Genomic DNA, 21,943 nt, shown 5'->3' on the forward strand with positions numbered 1-21,943 from the left:
GAAGCTTCATGAAAGGAGGGGCTTTGCCTATGGTGTTGGCTGCTATAATCCACAGCACCTTGAACATTCCTTGGCATGCCCATCAAATGTATGAGATGAATGAAGAAATCCTTTAACTTAATGCCATATTCAATATCCTTGCTTTGATTATCTGTCCTTACTTTTTCCTCAGTACTGCTTTTAGAAAATAATCTTTCTCTGAATGAACAGGAATATTTATGCAGGAGAGGGGCCTAGCCCTCAGTAGAAATGCCAGGGTATTGGGGATCCCCCACTGATACTGACCAGACATATACTGGTGGCCTATGTCACTTACATATGTTTATTTTTAATTTAGCTTTGCTGGTCTGTGAAAGTAATTCAATAGAGTCATTATAATATGCATACTCAGAGAAATTAACTTATGTTTTGCTTTATATTTACATAGAAAAATTATAAGCTATTCTTTTAAGAAAGATGTTACATACTATTCAGTGACAGATTTTGCACAAAAATCTGATTCTACCTTCTCATTTCTCCCTATAACTACTATTCATAAGCTGAGAAGAATATAATTTTAATTAAAAGTAATTTAAAAATGTAGCAATTGCTCTCATTATATAGAAAATGTAGCCACAGAGAAACACGGTCAACACCACTTTGTTTCCAAGCTAACCTTTTCTCACCCTCCAAACACATATTTAAAATTTTGGGGCTCCTTTCTCTCCCCAAATTGGTGGGCTTAGAGCACTTACCCAGTATGTCTTTTTATAAAAATCATCAATCACTTTCCTGCAATTAGGCATTTCAGGCCATTATGTTTCTCTAGATGTGAAATAGCTCATTCCCCAAGCCTGATTACTAGCCCTAAGAAATTTAGATCACATTCAACCCTCATCTGTGTTCAAACTCATCCTTGGATCCTATGCAGCTCAAATAGGCTTGGCAAGCAAACAAATACCTCCCTGTTTGGCGGAGGTGGAGGGCTGGAATAGATGCCTCCAGAGTAGTAAGGCTGTTCTGCAGAACACAGTCCTCTGTACTCGTCATGGTTCTCAGCTTCTCAAATTCCCGATGTCCCATAATTGATTGTACTGCCCCTGGCACCCCTGAACTCCAGTGCCAGCTTCCTGAACACTTCAGTAGAAGACATTCCATTGCTCTCTAAATATTGCTCAGCACTGGGTCACAGTTTCAGAGGTAATATAGCATGATTTTATACTACACATTCTTACATAAGAATGCCATTACAATATTATATTCTCCAAACTTTTTTGGGGGGGCTTGTGGTTTGAGGTTAAGAATATGATACTGCAAACAAATAGAAATTAATTTAGACCAGAGCTATCTGATAGAACTTTTACAGTGATGGAAATGACCTATATCTGTGGTGTCCAGTACAGTAGCCATTAACCACATGTTGCTGTTAAGTACTTGAAACATGGCTAATGCAACTGAGGAACTGAATTTCATTTTAATTTTAACTTATTTAAATCTAAACAGCTACCAGTGGCTCCTATATAGCAGTGGTCCTCAACCTTTTTGGCACCAGGGATTTTGGCACCAATTTCATGGAAGACAATTTCATGGACCGGGGTGGGGGTGCATGGTTTGGGGATGCATCAAGTGCATTACATTTATTGTGCTCTTTATTTCTAATCAAGTGCTACTGCTGATCTGATAGGATATCTGATAGGATATACCAGTCTGTGGCCTGGAGGTTGGGGACCTCTGCTATATAGGGTCATGTATAAGACTGTCCTTCAAGAAGATGGACCTCATCTGACATCAGGACTTGGAATATAGGAAATTTAAAACTATTTTAAAGTAGATCTTAATTTTAAATAAGATCCTGAGATTTCACTCTGTCCTTGTCTGGGGATGGGGTGACTCTTTTGGAGATGGAAAAGCAAACTGCTCTGTACTCTGGCATTCCATAGAGATGGTTCCTAAGGAAGTTGCTAACTTTAAGACAGAGGTAGAGGCTGGAATTTCAGAGGGAAAATCAGAGATGGTCGTCTATCACTATCTCTTCCTCTCACTGACCGTCTTCTCTCTGTTTCCACCATCACCTACTGCCATGGCCTTATTTTCAATGTTGGGGAAATTTTTATAGTTTTGAAAGGTTTGTAGTGGCAAGAAGCACATGTCTGAGAGATTCCAGGCTCTTGAGGAGGGTCTAGAGTGGCATAGGTTTAGATATTAGAATAAATTCACTCATTTAAAACCCATATAAATTAACTTCAAAGACCCAGATGGCAAAGGTAACTATCTACTCAAGCATCTCAGGGGTGGCACAACCCAGGAGCAAAATGGAGTGGGAAAATTCCCATCTGATGTGGAGGGAGCTTCATGAAGTGAGGACCATGCCAAAAGTGGGCCTGGGAGCAAAAGGAATGGTGAAATGATGGTACCTCTCAGATGTGAACAAAGAGAAATGTTTATAGAGTCAGGACTCAGACACAGAGTTTCAGACCCACAGGGACCTTCTTCCTATTCCTTCCAACCTAAGGATAGCACCTGTGTTGTAAATAAGTGCTTAGATACTCTGCAGGCACTGGAGAAGTCATCTGTCTTGGAGCAAGAAGGCCAAGAGTGCTGCTGCCCAGGGCAGGGGGTACCACTGTCAGACTGGCTGTGGAAGAGTTACAGAGTCATGTGATAAACATACAGAATCCCAGCTTCTTCAGCAGATCTGAAGGCAGACGTGACAAAACACATCTTTAACAGGTGATTCTGATACACAACTAAATGTGAGGAATCCTGCAAAGACTGAAGGAAACAACCTTTCTTGTTAGGGGAGGTGACCAGGAAGAGCTGAATGGCACCAATTATATTATAACTGAGGTCCTCTGGCTGAGGTATGAGATTAAAAGAACTGTAGAACCTAGAGTTGGAGAAGGCAATGGCACCCCACTCCAGTACTCTTGCCTGGAAAATCCCATGGATGGAGGAGCCTGGTGGGCTGCAGTCCATGGGGTCACTGAGGGTCGGACACAACTGAGCGACTTCACTTTCAGTTTTCACTTTCATGCATTGGAGAAGGAAATGGCAACCCACTCCAGTGTTCTTGCCTGGAGAATCCCAGGGACGGGGGAGCCTGGTGGGCTGCCGTCTGTGGGGTCGCACAGATTCGGACATGACTGAAGCGACTTAGTAGCAGCAGCAGAACCTAGAGTTATGCATCCTGTATTATTACAGCCTACATCTCACATGAGAGTGGGCTTAGCTGTGGTTGTCTACTTTCTACAAGTTCTTGAGAGGGCAGTGTATAGGTCAGTATTGACCAAGTTAGACTTAGTCCATCGTCTGAACCAAACACTGTCTTAACAATTTTGTTCTATGTGTGGGTGATAGATGATAACAAAAGTATTTTTTAAGAATCTATAAGTATATATATATATATATAAAACTGAATCACTATACTGTATACCTGAAAGTAATACATGGTAAATCAACTATATTATAGTAAAAAAATTTTTTTTAATTTAAAAAATAAAATATTCCAGTAAAAGAAATCTATAAAGATGATTAAGCTGTTAGTTAAGATCCCATAAGAATGAACATTTACTACTAACTAATTAGAAAGCATAAAAAGGTACACTCCAAACAGAATCTTATTTTGAAATTTTAGTGTTAACAGACAGCAGTTTCACAGCTTAAAATAGGAAAACACTGAGGGGAACTGATGTCCAAATTGGGTCCAGCCACCCCATGAATTTAAAAGCTTGCTCTGTTGTGCAGAGGTTTTCTTCTGTATTTGTGGTAATTGACAGTTGTTATGGCCAGGCTCACAGGTAAGCATCCAACCCTGATCCCTGCTCTCTTTTTAATCCAATGGGAGCTCTGAGGGCTCAGAGTTCACATGCCTATTGAACATGTTGGTGGGCTCTTTGGCAGAAGACCCATTTCCCTGTTTTTTTCCTGTTTCTGTCCTTTCCCATTGGGCAAGATGTGGACAGAGGAGTTTATGGATTTCCTCCAGTGATACTGCTTGTACTATGTAGGACCCAGGCCACAGAATCTCTGAGGTATACACGGGTAGGAAGGCCAAAAAGAGAAGAAAGGCATCACTTCTGTTTTGTTGGTTGGTTCTCACATAAGGTTCCCAAGTCTCTTTTCTAGAAATGAGCAGAGACACAGAGATCTCTCGATTTGAACATGTGTGGGCAAACCCGTTCTCATGCATACACTGACACATACTGTCAAAGCTCAGAAATAGCCTTCAGTTAACGTGGCTGAAGCTGGTGCTGGGTGGAGAAGGAGCCTCCTTAATCCTCTTGGTAGACCAGCTCATAGGGGCTCCAGGTAGACAGAAGATCCAGCGACAGGTTTTTCTGCTCTTGGTCTGATGTGACAAGGTGGTAGCCCAGCAGGTTCATGGTATTCCTGCAGACTTTCTGAAGTCGAAAAACCTTTTTATAAGGCAGGGACCAGCGCCAGGCCTGAGAGACATTGAGCGCATTCCTGGCATTTGTGTGGAAGGCGTGCTTACCCATGCCCTTGCCTCGAGTGATATTATGTACCCAAGTCTGGAGCCGGGGCAAGAATTTCAGCCCTACGTATTCATACATTCGGGCAGTTTGGCCCAGGGGGTCCCGGACCAAGTCCTCATAGCGCACGAGCAGGTAGCGCTGCCTTAGGGCTTTGGGCAAGGACTGTACAGCTTTGAAGATCTCCAGCTGGCTTTGGCAGATGACTTGCATCGCATAGTAAGGTTGATCCTCCTTCTTGAGTTTCTGCCAGTGCTGCCCCATCACAATGTGGCTGTCAATCTTAAGTTCATTCGTGGTGTGTTCTCGGGACCGGAACACTGCGCGGGGGTCCCGGACCAGGTGCACAATGTGCAGGTTGAGGGAAGGGTCTCTCAGCAGAGGGTAGAGCACCTGCAGGTTGAAGAAGCGCACCTCCTTGAGCACCACGTGGCTGTAGGTGCGGCAGGCCTCCTCCACCACCTCGAAGGGCTGCTGGTGGCACAGAATCCTGCAGTGGGCCTGGGGTATGATCTTATCTCGCGGGAAGAGGTTGCAGGCAGGTGGGGAACACAGGGCCCGGCTGCCATCCCACTGGAATAGGCTGGACTGTTTCCGGGGGCCAGGATTCATGTAGGCATCAAAGACACTCATGTCACACAGAAAGATGGCCCGAATGAGGTCCCGCACAGCCATATGCAGCCTCTGGGCTGTGCTTTGTGTGAAGGTCATCCACACGTGCCAGGCGGGCTCCATCAGGTAAAAGACATCTGGGTGCTGTCCAAAAAGCTGCCCTACAAAAGAGGAGCCAGAGCGCCACGAAGACAGGACCAGCACATGCGTGTGCGGGGACTTGGGTTCCTCCTTCACCTGCAGGGAGTTGTCATTGTGGGAGTACACAAGGATGAACAGAATGAAGATGGCCATCTGGGAAGCCAGGAACAGCAGGAGCTTCATTCTTTTGGGTGGTATCATGCTGAAGTGGAAGACCGTGGAAGAACAAACAGAGGGGTATCTTAGGCTATCACAACATAGAATTTTATTGTACAGATGTACCACAATTTATCAGTATTTAACCAGTGTCCTCATTGGTGAACTTTGGGGTTTTTCCAGTCTTTGGCCATTTCAGAGCTTTCAGTAATGACCTTTATGTTCGCACATCATTATCCAAGCATGTAAGCTAACTCCCAAGAAGTGGAATTGCTGAGTCAGGGAGTATGGGCATGTGTACCTTAGGTATCTGTTGTCCAGTTAGGCTTCATACTGGTCATAAACCACTGTCTGTGTCTACAGCTCCAGAGATTTTAGGGAGCAGATTTTAGAGGAGGAGTTGGACAGCCACAGATGTGCCTCTTGGAGTTTATGGCTTGCTTCCTGAAGAGGTAGAACATGCTTTGCCAGCCCATGGGCTTCCCTTGGAAGTCCCCTGAACCTTCTGGGAAGTGTGTGATGACCTCAACCAAACCTTAAGTGGCAGTGGCCCAGAAACCTTTCTCTTCCATTCATGACAACAATACATTTCCTCCACATGTGCCAACAGATCCAGTGAGAATCATCTCTCCCATGTGCCAAAAAAAGCACATTGTTATGTGCCAGGAACATATCAGTGAATAGTAATTCCTGTCTTGGCCCTGAAGGTTACAGCAGGACCAGCTAAGAAGAACAGGACCTAATTCTTTTGAACTTGAGCCCAAGAGGAAATGATTAGAAACTAAGCCATGTTTGATAATGACTCAAGAATTGAGCCAAGTATTGAGGAACTGACCTTCTCCCAAAGACAATTTGAGTATGAGGAAAAGTTTAGAACAAATATAGGAATTAATGGAGCAAAAGAGAAAGGAAAGAACTTGACCTATGTAGAAATATAAGGATAGAATTTTATAGGCAGGGCGTATAATCAGCTCAGGAAAAAGAACATTTCCTAGGGACTGGTAACATGGACCTTTCAAAAGTCCACCTCCTGCCCCCATGTGGCTTTGGGCCAGCTCAGGGTCCAGAGTGGGCTTCATGCTCTGAGCACTCCTTTCCTGCCTGTGGCTCCTGACCTCATGCCCATTCTTACCCAGAGCTGGTGCCTGGCCTTCAGACTCGTCCTCGGTTGTCCTCAGGCTTTAATTGGCCACAGTTTTCAGGGACTGTCAAGGGAACCCTCTCACTTTCTCTGTTTTTTCTTTCCATGAGCACTTTCCCTGGCCAGCAGGAAAGTGTGCTTTTGTAAAGTGAATCCCATCTCTTGTCACTGAGATCTGGATACAACCTGGATCTAAGCAACCCATGATGGGGCTGATGAGCTCAGCCAGAGACCCTTGAGGGTGTATCTCAGGGAAAGATCATCTCTGCAGTCACTGGAATCAGTGTAGAGGCGGCCCAGAAAGAACAGAAAACTGAAGGCTTTTCATGGCAATCTCCTCTCATCTAACCATCACCTCTCCTCGGCTGTCCTACACTACCTCCTCTGTAGACTCTCCTTGAGGTTGGGAAGCATTTATGAGAGGTCCCTAGTGCACCTTCCTGAGTGTTCTTTTCTGGCTATTTGATGCATGCTTGAACCCTGCCCTGCCTGTTATCAAAATGAGTCTGCTCATCTCTAGCCTGGCTTCTATAGTAAGCCTCTCACTTCTGTCTCTCAGTTCTCTCCCTCAGCTCTCCACCTCATTCACTGCTGCCAGAATCTATCTTTTTAAAGCACAAGCCTGTCATTCCCTTCCTTAAAGTCCTTCAGTAGCTTTCTGACACATATAGGATTAAATCCCCAATTCTCATGTCTGGGGGCCCTACATAATCCAATCTTAGATCTTCTGTCACTCCCTTCCCTTTCTGACACCTTAGGTTCTGAATTTTACTTCCAGTTCTTCCAACTTGCCCTGTTATTTATTTTTAATAATTTATTTATTTATTTTTGGCTGTGCTGGGTCTTTGTTGCTGCGAGAGCTTTTCTGTAGTTGCAGTGAGTAGAGGCTACTCTCTAGTTGTGGTGCACAGGTTTCTTATTGTGGTGGCTTCTCTTGTTGTGGAGCATGGGCTCTAGGGCTGGTGGGCTTCAGTAGTTATGGCTCCCAGATTTTAGAGTACTGGCTTAGAAGTTTTGGCACATGGACTTAGTTGCTCCACAGCAAGTGGGATCTTCCCAGACGAGGGATGGAACCCTGTGTGTCCAGCATTGGCAGGTGGATTCTTTACCACTGAGCCACCAGGGAAGCCCCTGCCCCATTGTTTACAAGCTCTGAGACATTTGCAAGACAACCACTCTTTCCTCAAGATTCTGCCCACCTCTCGGCTTTCTCCCTGAAAGGTATCTTATCTCCTCCCAAGATTTAGTTTTCCCCCGAACTTTCCATTCCCATCCATCCCTCTCTCTGTAGTACAGTTAAGGGAAGTGAAAGTTGCTCAGTTGTGTCTGACTCTTTGCGACCCCATGGACTATAGAGTCCATGGAATTCTCCAGGCCAGAATACTGGAGTGGATAGCCTTTTCCTCCTCCAGGGGATCTTCCTAACCTAGGGATTGAACCTAGGTCTCCCACATTGCAGGCAGATTCTTTACCAGCTGAGCAACAGGGGAAGCCCCTGTAGTACAGTGGAGGATGAATATCTCCACTGGGCTGCTATTACTTAAAGGTGAACTCTATATCTTATCTTGTTTACAGGCACATAAAACACACAACTGATTAGGGCTCATTAAGTACTTGTTGAACAAATGACTAAATAAATGAGTGTGAGAAGTGGCATGTGTGCATACATACTAAGTCACTTCAGTTATGTCCACTCTTTGCAACCCCGTGGTCTGTAGCCTGCCAGGCTCCACTGTCCATGGGATTCTCTAGGCAAGAATACCGGAGTGGGTTGTCATTTCCTCCTCCAGAGGATCTTCCTGACCCAGGGATCAAACCCATATTAGTTACTAAAATTTAGATGATTTTACTGAGTATTGAGCACAAAACCAATACTATCTCAACTGCATGGAGCAAGATATTAAGTCAGAACCATAGTTTAGAAGCAATATGGCACAGTGAACCTAACTCTAAAAAATTAAGTTCTATACAGAGCATGTATTATTTAGAACTAAGGGAGTAAAAACCATGAGCATCACTAAAAAAATATGTTTATTAATAAGAAATTAAAGCCCCATTGAGGGGCAATAGACTACTCACAAAACTTCCCTGGGTCCATTAGTAAAAGAAGAAAATAGAAGGAAAAAAACACTCACAGCACAACCTGTCATCTCCTTCAAAGAAACGTAATTTAAAAACATACTGGGGTCTTTCCTTGTGGTTCAGTGGATGAGAATCAGCCTGCCAATTCACAGGACATGGGTTTGACCCCTGATCTGGGAAGATTCCACATGCTGCAGAGCAACTAAGCTTGTGTGCCTCAACTACTGAACCCAAGCTCTAGAGCCCGACACCTCCAACTGCTGAGCCAGTGTGCCTCAACTACTGAAGCCAGCATGCCTAGAGCCTGTGCTTTGCAACAAAAGGAGCCCCCACAATGAGAAAGCCTGAGTACCACAACAAAGAGTAGCCCCCACTTCTGCAAGTAGAGAAAGCCCAAGTGCAGCAACAAAGACCCGGCGCAACCAAAAATAAATAAAAGAAAAAACAAACACTATATTGGGACTTCCTTGGCAGTCCTGTGGTAAAGACTTTGCCTTCCTAGGCAGGGGGTCAGGTTCGATCCCTGGTTGGGCAGCTAAGATCCAATAGGCCTTGTGGCCAGAAAACCAAAATGTAACACAGAAGCAGTGTTGTAACACATGCAATAAAGACTTTAAAAATGTTCCACATGGGGCTTCCTTGATGGCTCAGTGGTAAAGAATCCACCCGCCAATGCAGGAGACACGGGTTGGATCCCCTGATCTGGGAAGATCCCATAGGCATTAGAGCAGCTAAGCCAGGGTGCTGCAACTACTGAACCTGTGCTCTAGAGCCCATGAGCCATGACTGATGAGCTCCTGTGCCGCAACTGCTGAAGCCCGTGCCCCTAGAGCCTGTGCTCTGCCACAAGAGAAGCCACCCCAGTGAGAAGCCCAAGCACAACTAGAGAGTAGCCTGAAGACCCAAAATAAATAATTTTTTTTAAGGTATTTTACTCACAGTTAGAAGTTCCAGACTTGTCCACAGCCTTACAAGACAGAAGTCTCTTCTACCTTGGCTGACTCACTGGCCTCATAATTTAATCTTATTTTACATCGGAATGGAGCTCCACAACTTTGAAAGCCCTTCTAGTCACAGTAATGACAACACTCCAATTAAACACATCACATAGAACAGTGATGAGCCACACCTCCGTGTTTCAGAATAAGTGAACTTTAATTCTCAGTGATAAAAACAGCCCCGCCTGATTAGACCTGGATGTTTTGGGTCCCAGATCTGAGAATTCAGTTATCACACTAAATGTCAGCTGAGCTAGAGAAAATCTGTAGCTCTTAGCACCTCTGGTCCTCACTTCCCAGCACCTGAGCAGAGGAGAAGCTACAGGAAACACAGAAGCCAGCATCGGAATAAGTAAGATGAACCAGCTATAAAGTATACATCAGAATAGCCCCACTCACTTTCTAGGCTCTTTCTTAGGGATGGGGGTGGGTAGGGTTAGGAGAGCTGCTGGCAGGCAACTTATGCTTTTGGGGAATATTATCCAGGTGATTCTGATCCATCCCCTCTCCAACACCTCCTCTCTGCCATTCACAAAGAAATGCCCAGCTTAGTTGTCCCATGTTATCTGAAACTCTGCTCCAAGGACCTGGGAATAATGGCCCTGCTCTGGAGGTGTACACGGGAAATTCTCTCCTTACCTTGTCAACAGCTTGGGCTTCTCCACCACTCTGAAGGCTCTGCCAGCTAAGCTGTACAGCTTTTTTCCTCTGACTCACCAGCTCCTCTCTCAGCTTCCTTCTCCTCCTCGAATCTTGCATAACCATCCCTACTCAGTAGAGCACATTTCACTGTCTTCTTCCTCTGGTAGAAATCAGCTACCTTCCAAGACCGGGTTAAGAAAGCACTGGCTGCCAGGGAGATGTGATCCCAGCAGCTTTAACTCTAAGAGACTCGAGGGGGTGGGGAGACGCTGCTTGAATGGGCTGGGCCTGGAGAAGCAAAGGAGGAAGTATTCTCTCCCACAACTGGAAGGTGATGCTAGATGCTAACTTCCTTGAAGGCAGTGGAAGGGTTAACTCTCTTAGGGCAAAGTGGAGAAAGGAAAGGGACTCCAGAAGTACTTGAGGTTGATAGGGAAGTCACAGGACAATGACAGCCAAAATAACCCAATGTGATACCTTACTCTTAATCTCTGTTGCAAAAAGAGGAGAGAAAACCTTGAAAGTATTTCTGGGTTGTACCTTCCTGCTCACCCCACAGTATTTAGGGAGATAAGTTTTTTTTTCTTTTTTTTTGGACTCTGTTTTTTTCAACATCTTCACCCTTCTTGTGCGAGGTAATAACTAGATGTCCTGCCTAGATGTAGTAACTCATTCTATGGGAGGATGTAGATGTATTGGCCTTTAGATGGGGTATGGGAAATTTCCCCCTTAAGGAAAAAAAAAGTTATTGTAAAAGATTATAGCTTTTAACTAGCTGTGTGTACTTGGGCAAATCATGCAACTACTCTGAACTAATTTACATGATTGTTGTGAGTATAAAGCAATAGGCAAATTGAAAAAATTTTTTTAATTGAAGTATAGTTGGATTTACAGTGTTGTGCTGATCTCTACAGCAAAGTGACTCGGTTTAGCTGAATATTTTTATTCAGTTAACTTAAATGTGAAAAAATCAGTCACCCAAATTATTAAATAAATTAATATGAATTAATTTTAATTAGTTAATTCAATTTACTAAGTAAATTGAATAAAAGTTATTTTTTAAAATGATCACTACCTTCCCCCACCACAGTGCGTAGGAACCACAGACTTTTCTGTCTGAAAGGGGCTGGGAGGTGGAGTGCGTTCAGTGGTTGTTAGACTTCTCTCCAAAAACAGTGTCAGTGACCTCAGAGTTTGGGCAATATTTTTTTTTTGCTTCCTTATTTTTAACACTGGGTTGTTTATAGGTGTTTGTTAAAAATGGGTTTTAGTTGCCATTTACAAAATATTCTAAAGAGAAAGTAAATTATAAAATATCCCAAAATAACTAAATAAAAAATGCCTCAGGAAATTACGGGCCTGTCATGATGGCCTGTTATCTAATCACAGACACTAAGAACAGTATGAAGCAGGGCAAAGGCTAATAGAGTTTTGCCAAGAGAACACACTGGTCATAGCAAACACCCTTTTCCGACAACACAAGAGAAGACTCTACACGTGGACATCACCAGATGGTCAACACCGAAATCAGATTGATTATATTCTTTGCAGCCAAAGATGGAGAAGCTCTATACAGTCAGCAAAAACAAGACTGGGAGCTGACTGTGGCTCAAATCATGAACTCCTTGTTGCCAAATTCAGACTTAAACTGAAGAAAGTAGGGAAAACCACTAGACCATTCAGGTATGACCTAAATCAAATCCCTTATGATTATACAGTGGAAGTGAGAAATAGATTTAAGGGACTAGATCTGATAGATAGAGTGCCTGATGAACTATGGACAGAGGTTCGTGACATTGTACAGGAGACAGGGATCAAGACCATTCCCATGGAAAAGAAATGCAAAAAAGCAAAATGGCTGTCTGGGGAGGCCTTACAAATAGCTGTGAAAAGAAGAGAAGCGAAAAGCAAAGGAAAAAAGGAAAGATATAAGCATCTGAATGCAGAGTTCCAAAGAATAGCAAGAAGAGATAAGTAAGCCTTCTTCAGCGATCAGTGCAAAGAAATAGAGGAAAACAACAGAATGAGAAAGACTAGAGATCTCTTCAAGAAAATTAGAGATACCAAGGGAACATTTCATACAAAGATGGGCTCGATGAAGGACAGAAATGGTATGGACCTAACAGAAGCAGAAGATATTAAGAAGAGGTGGCAAGAATACACAGAAGAACTGTACAAAAAAGATCTTCACGACCAAGATAATCATGATGGTGTGATCACTCACCTAGAGCCAGACATCCTGGAATGTGAAGTCAAGTGGGCCTTAGAAAGCATCACTACGAACAAAGCTAGTGGAGGTGATGGAATTCCAGTTGAACTGTTTCAAATCCTGAAAGATGATGCTGTGAAAGTGCTGCACTCAATATGCCAGCAAATTTGGAAAACTCAGCAGTGGCCACAGGACTGGAAAAGGTCAGTTTTCATTCCAATCCCAAAGAAAGGCAATGCCAAAGAATGTTCAAACTACTGCACAATTGCACTCATCTCACACACTAGTAAAGTAATGCTCAAAATTCTCCAAGCCAGGCTTCAGCAATTCATGAACCGTGAACTTCCAGATGTTCAAGTTGGTTTTAGAAAAGGCAGAGGAACCAGAGATCAAATTGCCAACATCCGCTGGATCATGGAAAAAGCAAGAGAGTTCCAGAAAAACATCTATTTCTGCTTTATTGACTATGCCAAAGCCTTTGACTGTGTGGCTCACAATAAACTGTGGAAAATTCTTCAAGAGATGGGAATACCAGATCACCTGATCTGCCTCTTGAGAAACCTGTATGCAGGTCAGGAAGCAACAGTTAGAACTGGACATGGAACAACAGACTGGTTCCAAATAGGAAAAGGAGTACGTCAAGGCTGTATATTGTCACCCTGCTTATTTAACTTATATGCAGAGTACATCATGAGAAGTGCTGGGCTGGAAGAAGCACAAGCTGGAATCGAGATTGCCAGGAGAAATATCAATAAGTCAGATATGCAGATGACACCACCCTTATGGCAGAAAGTGAAGAGGAACTAAAAAGCCTCTTGATGAAAGTGAAAGCAGAGAGTGAAAAGTTGGCTTAAAGCTCAACATTCAGAAAACGAAGATCAGGGCATCCGGTCCCACCACTTCATGGGAAATAGATGGGGAAACAGTGGAAACAGTGTCAGACTTTATTTATCTGGGCTCCAAAATCACTGCAGATGGTGACTGCAGCCATGAAATTAAAAGATACTTACTCCTTGGAAGGAAAGGTATGACCAACCTAGATAGCATATTGAAAAGCAGAGACATTACTTTGCCAACAAAGGTTGGTCTAGTCAAGGCTATGGTTTTTCCAGTAGTTATGTATGGATGTGAGAGTTGGACTGTGAAGAAAGCTGAGTGCCGAAGAATTGATGCTTTTGAACTGTGGTGTTGGAGAAGACTCATGAGAGTCCCTTGGACTGCAAGGAGATCCAACCAGTCTATCCTAAAGGAGATCAGTCCTGGGTGTTCATTGGAGGGACTGATGCTGAAGCTGAAACTCCAATACTTTGGCCACCTCATGCAAAGAGTTGACTCATTGGAAAAGACCCTGATGCTGGGAGGGATTGGGGGCAGGAGGAGAAGAGGATGACAGAGGATGAGATGGCTGGATGGCATCACCGACTCAATGGACTTGAGTTTCAGTGAACTCCGGGAGTTGGTAATGGACAGGGAGGCCTAGCGTGCTGCAATTCATGGGGTTACAAAGAGTCGGACATGACTTGAGTGACTGAACTGAACTGAAGTACAGTCAGCTCACCTTGTCCTTAGCTTCTGCATCTGAGGTGTCAAACAACCTTGGTTAAAAATGTGCAGAAAATTTTTTTTTCCAGGAAGTTCTACATAGCACATAGTAAAACTTAAATTTGCCAGGCACAGGCAACTATTTTTGTAGCATTTACAGTGTATTTACAGCTGTTTACATAGCATTTGCATTCTATTACAAGTAAACTCGAGATTATTTAAAGTACACAGGAGGATGTGTATAGGTTATAAGCAGAGACTACACCATTCTCTATAATGGACTAGAGCATGGCTTCAGTGAGAGTCCTGGAACCAGTTCACCTGTGGATATGGAGGAAGAGATGATTGTACAGGTGAGAAAATGCAGATCACTAAAGGGAACCCTTCAGGTCAAAGCCTGAATTATATAAAGGAACACACCAGATTTCCCAAGCCTGTATAGGTTCCAGGAATTTAATTCAGAAACCATCTGACAGACAGCTGCTCCCTTTCGTGGAGAAGGGAGATCCAGGAGAGAAGTCGTAGATAGTGCAGCACTAGGACAGACTGACTGACTTCTTTTTGTTGGCAGGCAGAGGGCCTCTTCCACTATATATTCTTTGTCAGATAATCATAGGTTCAGCCACTGGATTTGTCACATTATGAATTCCACAATCACTGTGTAATTGACACAGACCTTTAAATAGTCCCTTCTTCCTGGTGGCAAGTTTGTTGTTGTAATTAAATGAGCTGTCACTCCCTGGGGAAATGGAACCTACGTTTCACTTGGCTCATCTTGGCTAGGAGTAGGGGGAAAAAGATGAGGAAGCTCTTTACAACATGTACAGGAGTAAAGATAAATCATGGTGGAGTGAGAGCAGCTGGTTTGGAGTCAGACATCTGGACAAGTCATTCCACCTCCCCAACCCTAGAATATCAGCACAAAATATATAGTAACCTAATAGAATGCTTGTAAATGTTAGGATTGAATTCATGCATGTAACACCCCTAAGACAATATTACACCATTCCCTTCTCCAGGGGATCTTCTTGACTCAAGGTTCATACCTGTGTCTCCCACATTGCAGGCAGATTCTTTACCATTTGAACTACCAGGGAAGCCCTGTTATGACAATAATGAGTTTTAAAGTGGTAGTTATTATTGAATCGTAATAACGTCTCTTTTTTCTTTCTCAGCTGTTGGCTCATTTTCCAAGGCCTTGAAAGAGAGAGAATAGGCAGAGTTGTGTGGGTTCTGGGATAAGACAGGCAGTAGTATCTTTTCTGGTTTCCATCAGCTGAGCCCCCTGAAGGCCTATCGTCTATATGAAGAAGCAGACCTGTGGTGGTGCCTTGTACTGATTTCAGTTGTGTGGCCCTTGCTCCCTTCCTGTTTCTCTCTAGCAGATGTCAGAGACTTTTCTCTTCCTCAAAGTGACTCTACCACTGCAGAGATACAAATTGAAGAGCAAAACTGGTGGTCAATAGTTCTGCTTTTATTCTTATTGTAAAAGTAATACTCATTAATTATAAAAAATCTGAAAAATGCGAAATGTATAAAGAAGACAGCATAAATCTCTTTACATTTTGCTGCCCAGAGAAGAGCACTGTTGATCATTTTTCCCGTGCCTGCAGACATCTGTATAATTGAAATAACACTGAAAATGTAGTTTTATATTTATTTTCCTTTTGTCTTTATTTTAAAATATTTTAAATTATGAATTAAAATTAGGGCATAAAGGTACAATTTAACAAATAATATAAAGGAACTACCACTCTGGGAGGAAAAAAAAAAAGAAACAGAACATTGCCAAAGCTGCCCCAATATCCCTTGCCTCATCACTCAGAGGTGACCACTTCCATGGTAGGCAGTTCCTTGTTCTTCCTTACAGTTTATCACCTTAAACAGCACAATTGAATTTTCCCCAGTTTGACCTCTTTCTAGGTAGAATTATACCACATGTATTCTTTTGAGATTTGCTTTTTACATTTCATGTTATTCTTGTAAGATTCATCACATTGTTACATGCAATTATGGGGCTTTTTTTGTTTGTTTTTTTGTTACTGTGTAATATTTCCAGTTTTTCATTATTACATATAACACTGTGGCAAATATGGTGATCTTAATGATTTTTAAAAAATTTTTGTTTATTAATATTTGCCCATGCTGGGTCTTAGCCACGACACATGGGGTCTTTGATCTTTGTTGCAGCATACAAGATCTTTTAATTGTGGCATGTGGGATCTATTTCCCTGACTAGGGATCAGACCTATTGGGATCTGTGTTCCCAATGCAGATCATTCCCTGCATTGGGAACACAGAGTCTTAGCCACTGGACCACCAGGGAAGTCGCACTGATTTCAACGACTAATGAAGCACCTCACATAGTCCTAGGTACAAGTGGCCGTTCTCGCCTCCTTCCTTATATGTATCGATAATACAACAAATCTTAGTCTCTTTCATTTGTGACTCATAAATCTGTTAGGAATAACTTTTAGAAAGGCAGGCTGGAAGCAGTAGTTAAGAAATAGGTATTCACAGTAATTAATCAAAAACTTAGGGTATCCAAAACAGAGGGCATTCCCAATAAGAAATTATGGAGCATGAAGACTATGAAAGACCATTGTAGCTACCACTCCTTGAGAGCTTGCTACAAATCAGGTACTGTACTTTACACTTATTTGAGTTTTCACCTTTAGTCTTTGCCATGGCCTTGGGAGATAAATTTCGTTATTTCCAGGTGATGAAAAGAGGTTTGGAGAAGCTAAACAATGTATCCACAGTTACATGGTTTATTCTGGCAGAGTCTGGACTCCACCCTGAGTCTGAGTTCAAAGCCTAGGCTTATTCATCAGGTAATATTACCTTCTTATTATCCCATGGACCATTTCTTTAAGGCAGCACTGTCCAATAGAACTTTCTGTGGTGAGGAAATGTTTTTGCACAGATATGGTGATCACTACCACATGTGGACATTGAACACTTGAAGTGTGACTAATTCTACCATTTTGGAAAATGGAGTTAAGGTTGTACAGATCCAGTCTCTTTCTTAAGTCGCAGAGAATCTGATAATGACCTTCTCTCTAAATAAAGTGCACATGTGCTCATCATACAAACAGAAAATCATATTCAATTTCAAGGAGGTCCCAAGTTAAGGATCCCTACAGAAGTCTGCATGCCCTTCAGGTGTTTCTCAAACTGTAATTTGCGGGGCCAGTTGTCTCCCACAGACCATATACAGCAGAGCTCTGAGCTCTAACAGTTGCTCTTGGATTTTTACAGTCTGGGGACCCACCTGAATGGTGAAGAGATCCTGGGTCAGCCCCTGAAACAAAGTCTGATTTTCTCAAGAGATCAAGGAGAAGCCCTATGCCAGCTACACTACCCATACTTGCTACCTTTACCCAGACCATCACTCCTTGTATACTAGGGTTGGAGTTTCCTCACTGATGTACTTGGCTACTTGTTTTTCCTGTCCACGGTGACACTGAAAGGACAGTCCAGCTTTCTTTGTGTTCCTTTTCATGTGGGGGCTCCAGCTCGCCTCTTTTCACTCAGTATGCAGCAGCCTGCAATGTGGATGTTAAGGTCTGAAACTTAAGTGATGTTAAACTCCCTCCATTGGTCAACAGCCCTGTGTGGCTTACGAAAGCCTGATGTCAGTCCCAATTAGGATATTGGCTAAGGGGTTGGGTTTAAAGAATGAGTTCTAGAGGACTAGAGCTTTCTGTTTTGGCTAAGCATGTATAGACTATAGTAGTTGGACCTTAGCATCCTGGGAAGCCAAGACCTTCTGAAGAAGTATGCCAGGAAGGGAATCTTTACTATAAATCCTATTATCAAATGGACAACTGCCATCAATAGCACTTGCTTCCTTGAACTGGGCCCTAGGTGGGGGGCGGGGGGGTTCCCTGGCAATAGGATAGCCCTTATCTCTCTGCATCTGTGAAGTAACTATGTCAACAGTGGGAGAAGAAGCTGAATTAAGGTAGGTCAGTAGAAGGTAAAAAGTAAACACGGTTTTAAGTTTCTTGGTGGTTCTTGCTTTCCAGAATTTCCTTAACAGGGCAGACAGAGTGGGTGAGAAAATGGGAAATAGACCAGGAGTTCCTGGTAAAGCCCAAACCTGTAAATTCTTAGTGGTTCAGGAGCTTGACGTTGTTAGACAGTGCCTTACCTGGAATCAAGACAGGGTGGGATTTAAGAATTCTAGCTCCAGGCTTTCAAAAATCTGCAGAGACTGCTACAGGTGATCCATAATGGCCCAGTCTAGGGGTTTCTGGGGATGAAATCTGGGGAGAATAAAAGGGTGTCTTCTGGTGGGCTGTATTCCGCATATCGCATTAATCACCAGGGTCTGTCTCTTCTGCCCCTAAGTAACTGTCAAATTCCCTCCCTTTCTCTTTATGTCCATAGCCTCTGCCTTTGCTCAGCTCTCAATTTTTCTAACTTGAATTTCTGCCAACATCCTCTCAAGTATTCCTTCCACCTCCAATCCCACCCCTCCAGTCTCTGCTCCACCCTGTGGCTAGACTGATCTTTCATTGTCCAGGTCTGATCCCTGTCACTCTTCTGATGGAAACGCTGCAGTGGAGCTCATCATGGACAAGATGAAAACTCGGCATGCCATTAAGCATTTTCTAAAAAGTGCTGTTGTCTCTCAACACTCCATCATAATCTTCATGTAATATATTCCAAAAATAATTTTTGGGTATCTCTTACACTCTAGGCACTACTCTAGGCCCTGAAAACAGCAGGAAACAAATCAGAAAAAATTCTCTCTGTGGAGTTTGAAGTCTGTTGCATGGGAGACAAACACAAGTAAAATGTGTAGTGTATCAGCTCGTGATAAGTGCTATAGAGAAAAATAAGGAAAGAAGAGATTGTGACCAACTTTTATTTTTTTAAAAGTTTATTTGTTTATTTTTGACTGCACTGGGTCTTTGCTGCTGATCACGGGCTTTCTCTCGTTGTGGTGATTGGGTACTTTCATTGCAGCTCACAGGCTCTAGCGCTCAGGCTCATTAGTTGTAGTGCATGGGCTTAGTTATTCCGTGGCATGTAGGATCTTCCCGGATCAAGGACTAAACCCGTGTCCCCTGCATTGCCAGGTGGATTCTTAACCACTTGACCACAGGGAAGTCCCGAAATTTTAATAGGTCAGGAAAAGTAACATTTTGGTGGGGACCTAAAGGAGGTAGGGAAAATACCCGAAGAAAGACCATTCTGGGCAAAAGGAACAGGCAAGTGCAGAGGTGCTAAGCCGGGAATCACAAGGAAAGCTGTGTGACTGATCAGAGTGAGGAAGCAGGACGGTATGAAAGAGGAGGTTGAGAGGTAACAAAGGCAGGATGGAACAAATTGTGTAGGAGTCCCTGTTAGTTGGAGTTTGACTCTCACTTAGGGTGAAATGGGAAGCTACTTAAGGGTATAAGTTTAAGAATAACATATTCTAAGGGGATTATTTGGGTTAGAGGGAGGGGAATAAACCATAAGAGGATCAAGGGCAGAACTGAGAGGTCAGCTAGGAGGTGAATCAAGAGACCAGTGTGTCAGATCAGGGTAAAAGCAGTAGAGTTAGTAGATCCTTAAATATCTATTAAAACATATATTTTAAAAGTAGAGTCAACCAGTTCACTGATGGATCATATATGGGAGTGAAAGCAAGAGAGGAGTCAAGGCTGACTCAAGGATATGGTTGCCATTTAAAAAAAAAAAATGAATTAGGTTTGGGGATAGAAATCAGGAATTTGCTTTTGGATGTGTTAAGTTCAAGATGCCTATTGTACAACCAAGTGGGAATGTTGATCAGGCAGTTGGATATACATATATATATATATATATATATTAATATATATATGCACACACACATATAATGCCATGGAGTATGTGTGGTGCCCTGGTAGCCAAGAGAAGAAAATGTTTCAGGGAGAAAGGAGTAATCAATTGTATTTAAACCTTCAGAAAGATTAAGGATAGATATTGACCATTAGATATAGCAATGTGGATGTCATTAATGACCTTGACAAGAGGACATTCTGTGGAGTCAAAAGGATAAAAATCTGATAGAGGAAAGGGTTGGAGATGCCAATTTTTATTGTCTACAGGGGAGGAGAAATGGGATTGTTGTTAGAGAAGTGAGGTCAAGAGTCAGTTGTTGTTTTTAAAGATGAGAAAGTAACCGCTTGTTTATTTACTGATGGAAAATGGTCCAGGAGAGAGAGGATGGTTGGAATGATGGAACCAGGAGTACACAGGTGGAGGAGTTGGCCAAAGTTAGGAGCACATACTGTTCATCATCGCTGGAGTCCATGGGGTCAAAAAGAGTCAGAAACGACTTAGCGACTAAACAACAACAGCAAATGTTAATCATTATTAATAGGAGGGAAGGCAGAGTGCATGAGCATGGATGCAGGGAGGTGGAGACCTTATGGACTTTCTCTTCTTTTTGTTGTTTTTTTTCCTTGGTGAACTAAGAGACAAGGTTGTCATCTTAGGATAAGGAAGATGTTATGGAAATTTTCAAGAGAGGGGGAGTTGTGGAATGGCTGTCTGTGAGAATGGTTTAATAACTGTGCCAGGATAGTGTAAGTAGAATTGATGAGTGACATTGAAGGCCTTTTTAAGGTGAGCGGTCGTAAACTGAAAGTGAGAGCAGTTAGCAGAGAGATGTGAATTTTCCAGTCACATTCAGCTGCTACACTTGTGCATGTATGGGGGAAGAAGGTCAGATTTAATTAAAAGGCTTATGTTCGATCAGGAAAGTACAGCGAAGTGTACTTGGAAAGAGAACCAAGGTTGCATTTGAGTGAGTGATTATAATAACAGACACAGAATCTAAGTGAGATAGGAGGAGAATCAAGGATACAAAGGGAATAAATGGGCTAAAACGAAGGACAGATGTTTGGAGGAGAGGAGGTCAAAGATTTTAGAAATTAGTGTTTTGGAAGGATTGTCTATAAGGGTATTGAGATCATGTGGGAGCAGGGTTGGAGAGTGATAGTGGCTACATGACAGCAGTGAGGGCTTCCCAGGTGGCACGCTAGTGGCACAGAACTTGCTTGCCAGTGCAGCAGACATTAAGAGATGTAGGCTTGATCCCTGGGTCAGGAAGATCCCCTGGCGGAGGGCATGGCAACCCACTCCAGTGGGTAGCATAGTCTGGTTAATGTCAGAATCAAAGCTAGGCATGTTTGGGAAGGAGGAAAGCAGAATGGCCTGGAAGTAGCAATAAGGACAAGGTGGACACCTTTTCCATTGCAGGGTGTGGGAGAAGCACAGCCATCCCATGAGAGGGCTACAGAGGAAGCATTGTCTTCAAAGAAGAGCCAGATTTCCTTTAGAGCAAGGAGAAGGGAAAATTAAAAGACTGAGAAAAGAAGGATTTTACTGATCCCAACAACCAATTCCTGAAGAGTTTCAGAAGATAGGGTATGAAATTGGATTAGAAAACAGGATGTAAAGGACCATTTGGGATGAAATGTAATGCAAGGGATAAGGAATGACCTAGAAACCTGGGCTTCTTGTGTGACTAGCATAAACCAGCATAAAGAGAATCATGATGACAAATAATGATGATTTCAAGGCAGGTAACGCTGGCCAGACTTTGGGTACTGAGGAAAGGGAAGTGTGAAGGACCTGCCAGGAGAATCCAAAGTGCACCTATCTTTACTCTTGTCAGTGATGAGGCCTGGGGAGGGATGTTGTCTTATCCAGAGCACCTGACATTCTAGAAATTTAGAAATGTCATTCTGGAAATAAATTCTCTGGAGAGAAATGTCACCACTGCTGCAAATGATGCAAAGTTTCTGGAGTTGGCTTGACTAAAGGAATGGGGGCTCTGACTGAAGGAAGAAAGGGAAGTCATGGTGGGGTGTGAAATACTGAAGAACAAGGTAATAATTCTTCAGGGGATTTTATCAAGTTCCTTTTGCTGACACAGTTTTTATTTATTTATTTTAATTGGAGG

At 42.9% G+C, this 21,943-nt stretch overlaps 2 protein-coding genes across 6 annotated transcripts in view; one reads left to right on the top strand and one right to left on the bottom strand.

Moving 5' to 3' along the window:
* The window catches only part of ZNF19 (zinc finger protein 19), a 112,908-nt gene that overhangs the window by 36,513 nt on the left and 54,452 nt on the right, over positions 1–21,943 (top strand). The gene's annotated exons all lie outside the window — the stretch shown is intronic.
* Positions 4,251–10,757, bottom strand: CHST4 (carbohydrate sulfotransferase 4). 2 transcript variants are annotated; one of them, XM_006060407.4, is made up of 2 exons: positions 10,242–10,757; positions 4,251–5,427 (listed from the first exon to the last, which is right to left on the bottom strand). In XM_006060407.4, exon 2 carries the CDS (start codon positions 5,424–5,426, stop codon positions 4,251–4,253), a length of 1,176 nt encoding a protein of 391 aa, XP_006060469.1. In that variant the 5' UTR covers position 5,427; positions 10,242–10,757. The 2 variants fall into 2 exon arrangements, with proteins under 2 accessions (XP_006060469.1, XP_006060470.1); XM_006060408.3 differs by lacking the exon at positions 10,242–10,757 and adding an exon at positions 9,544–9,680.

This window comes from Bubalus bubalis, chromosome 18 (assembly GCF_019923935.1).
Source record: "Bubalus bubalis isolate 160015118507 breed Murrah chromosome 18, NDDB_SH_1, whole genome shotgun sequence".
In the NCBI taxonomy this organism is placed as follows: domain Eukaryota; kingdom Metazoa; phylum Chordata; class Mammalia; order Artiodactyla; family Bovidae; genus Bubalus; species Bubalus bubalis.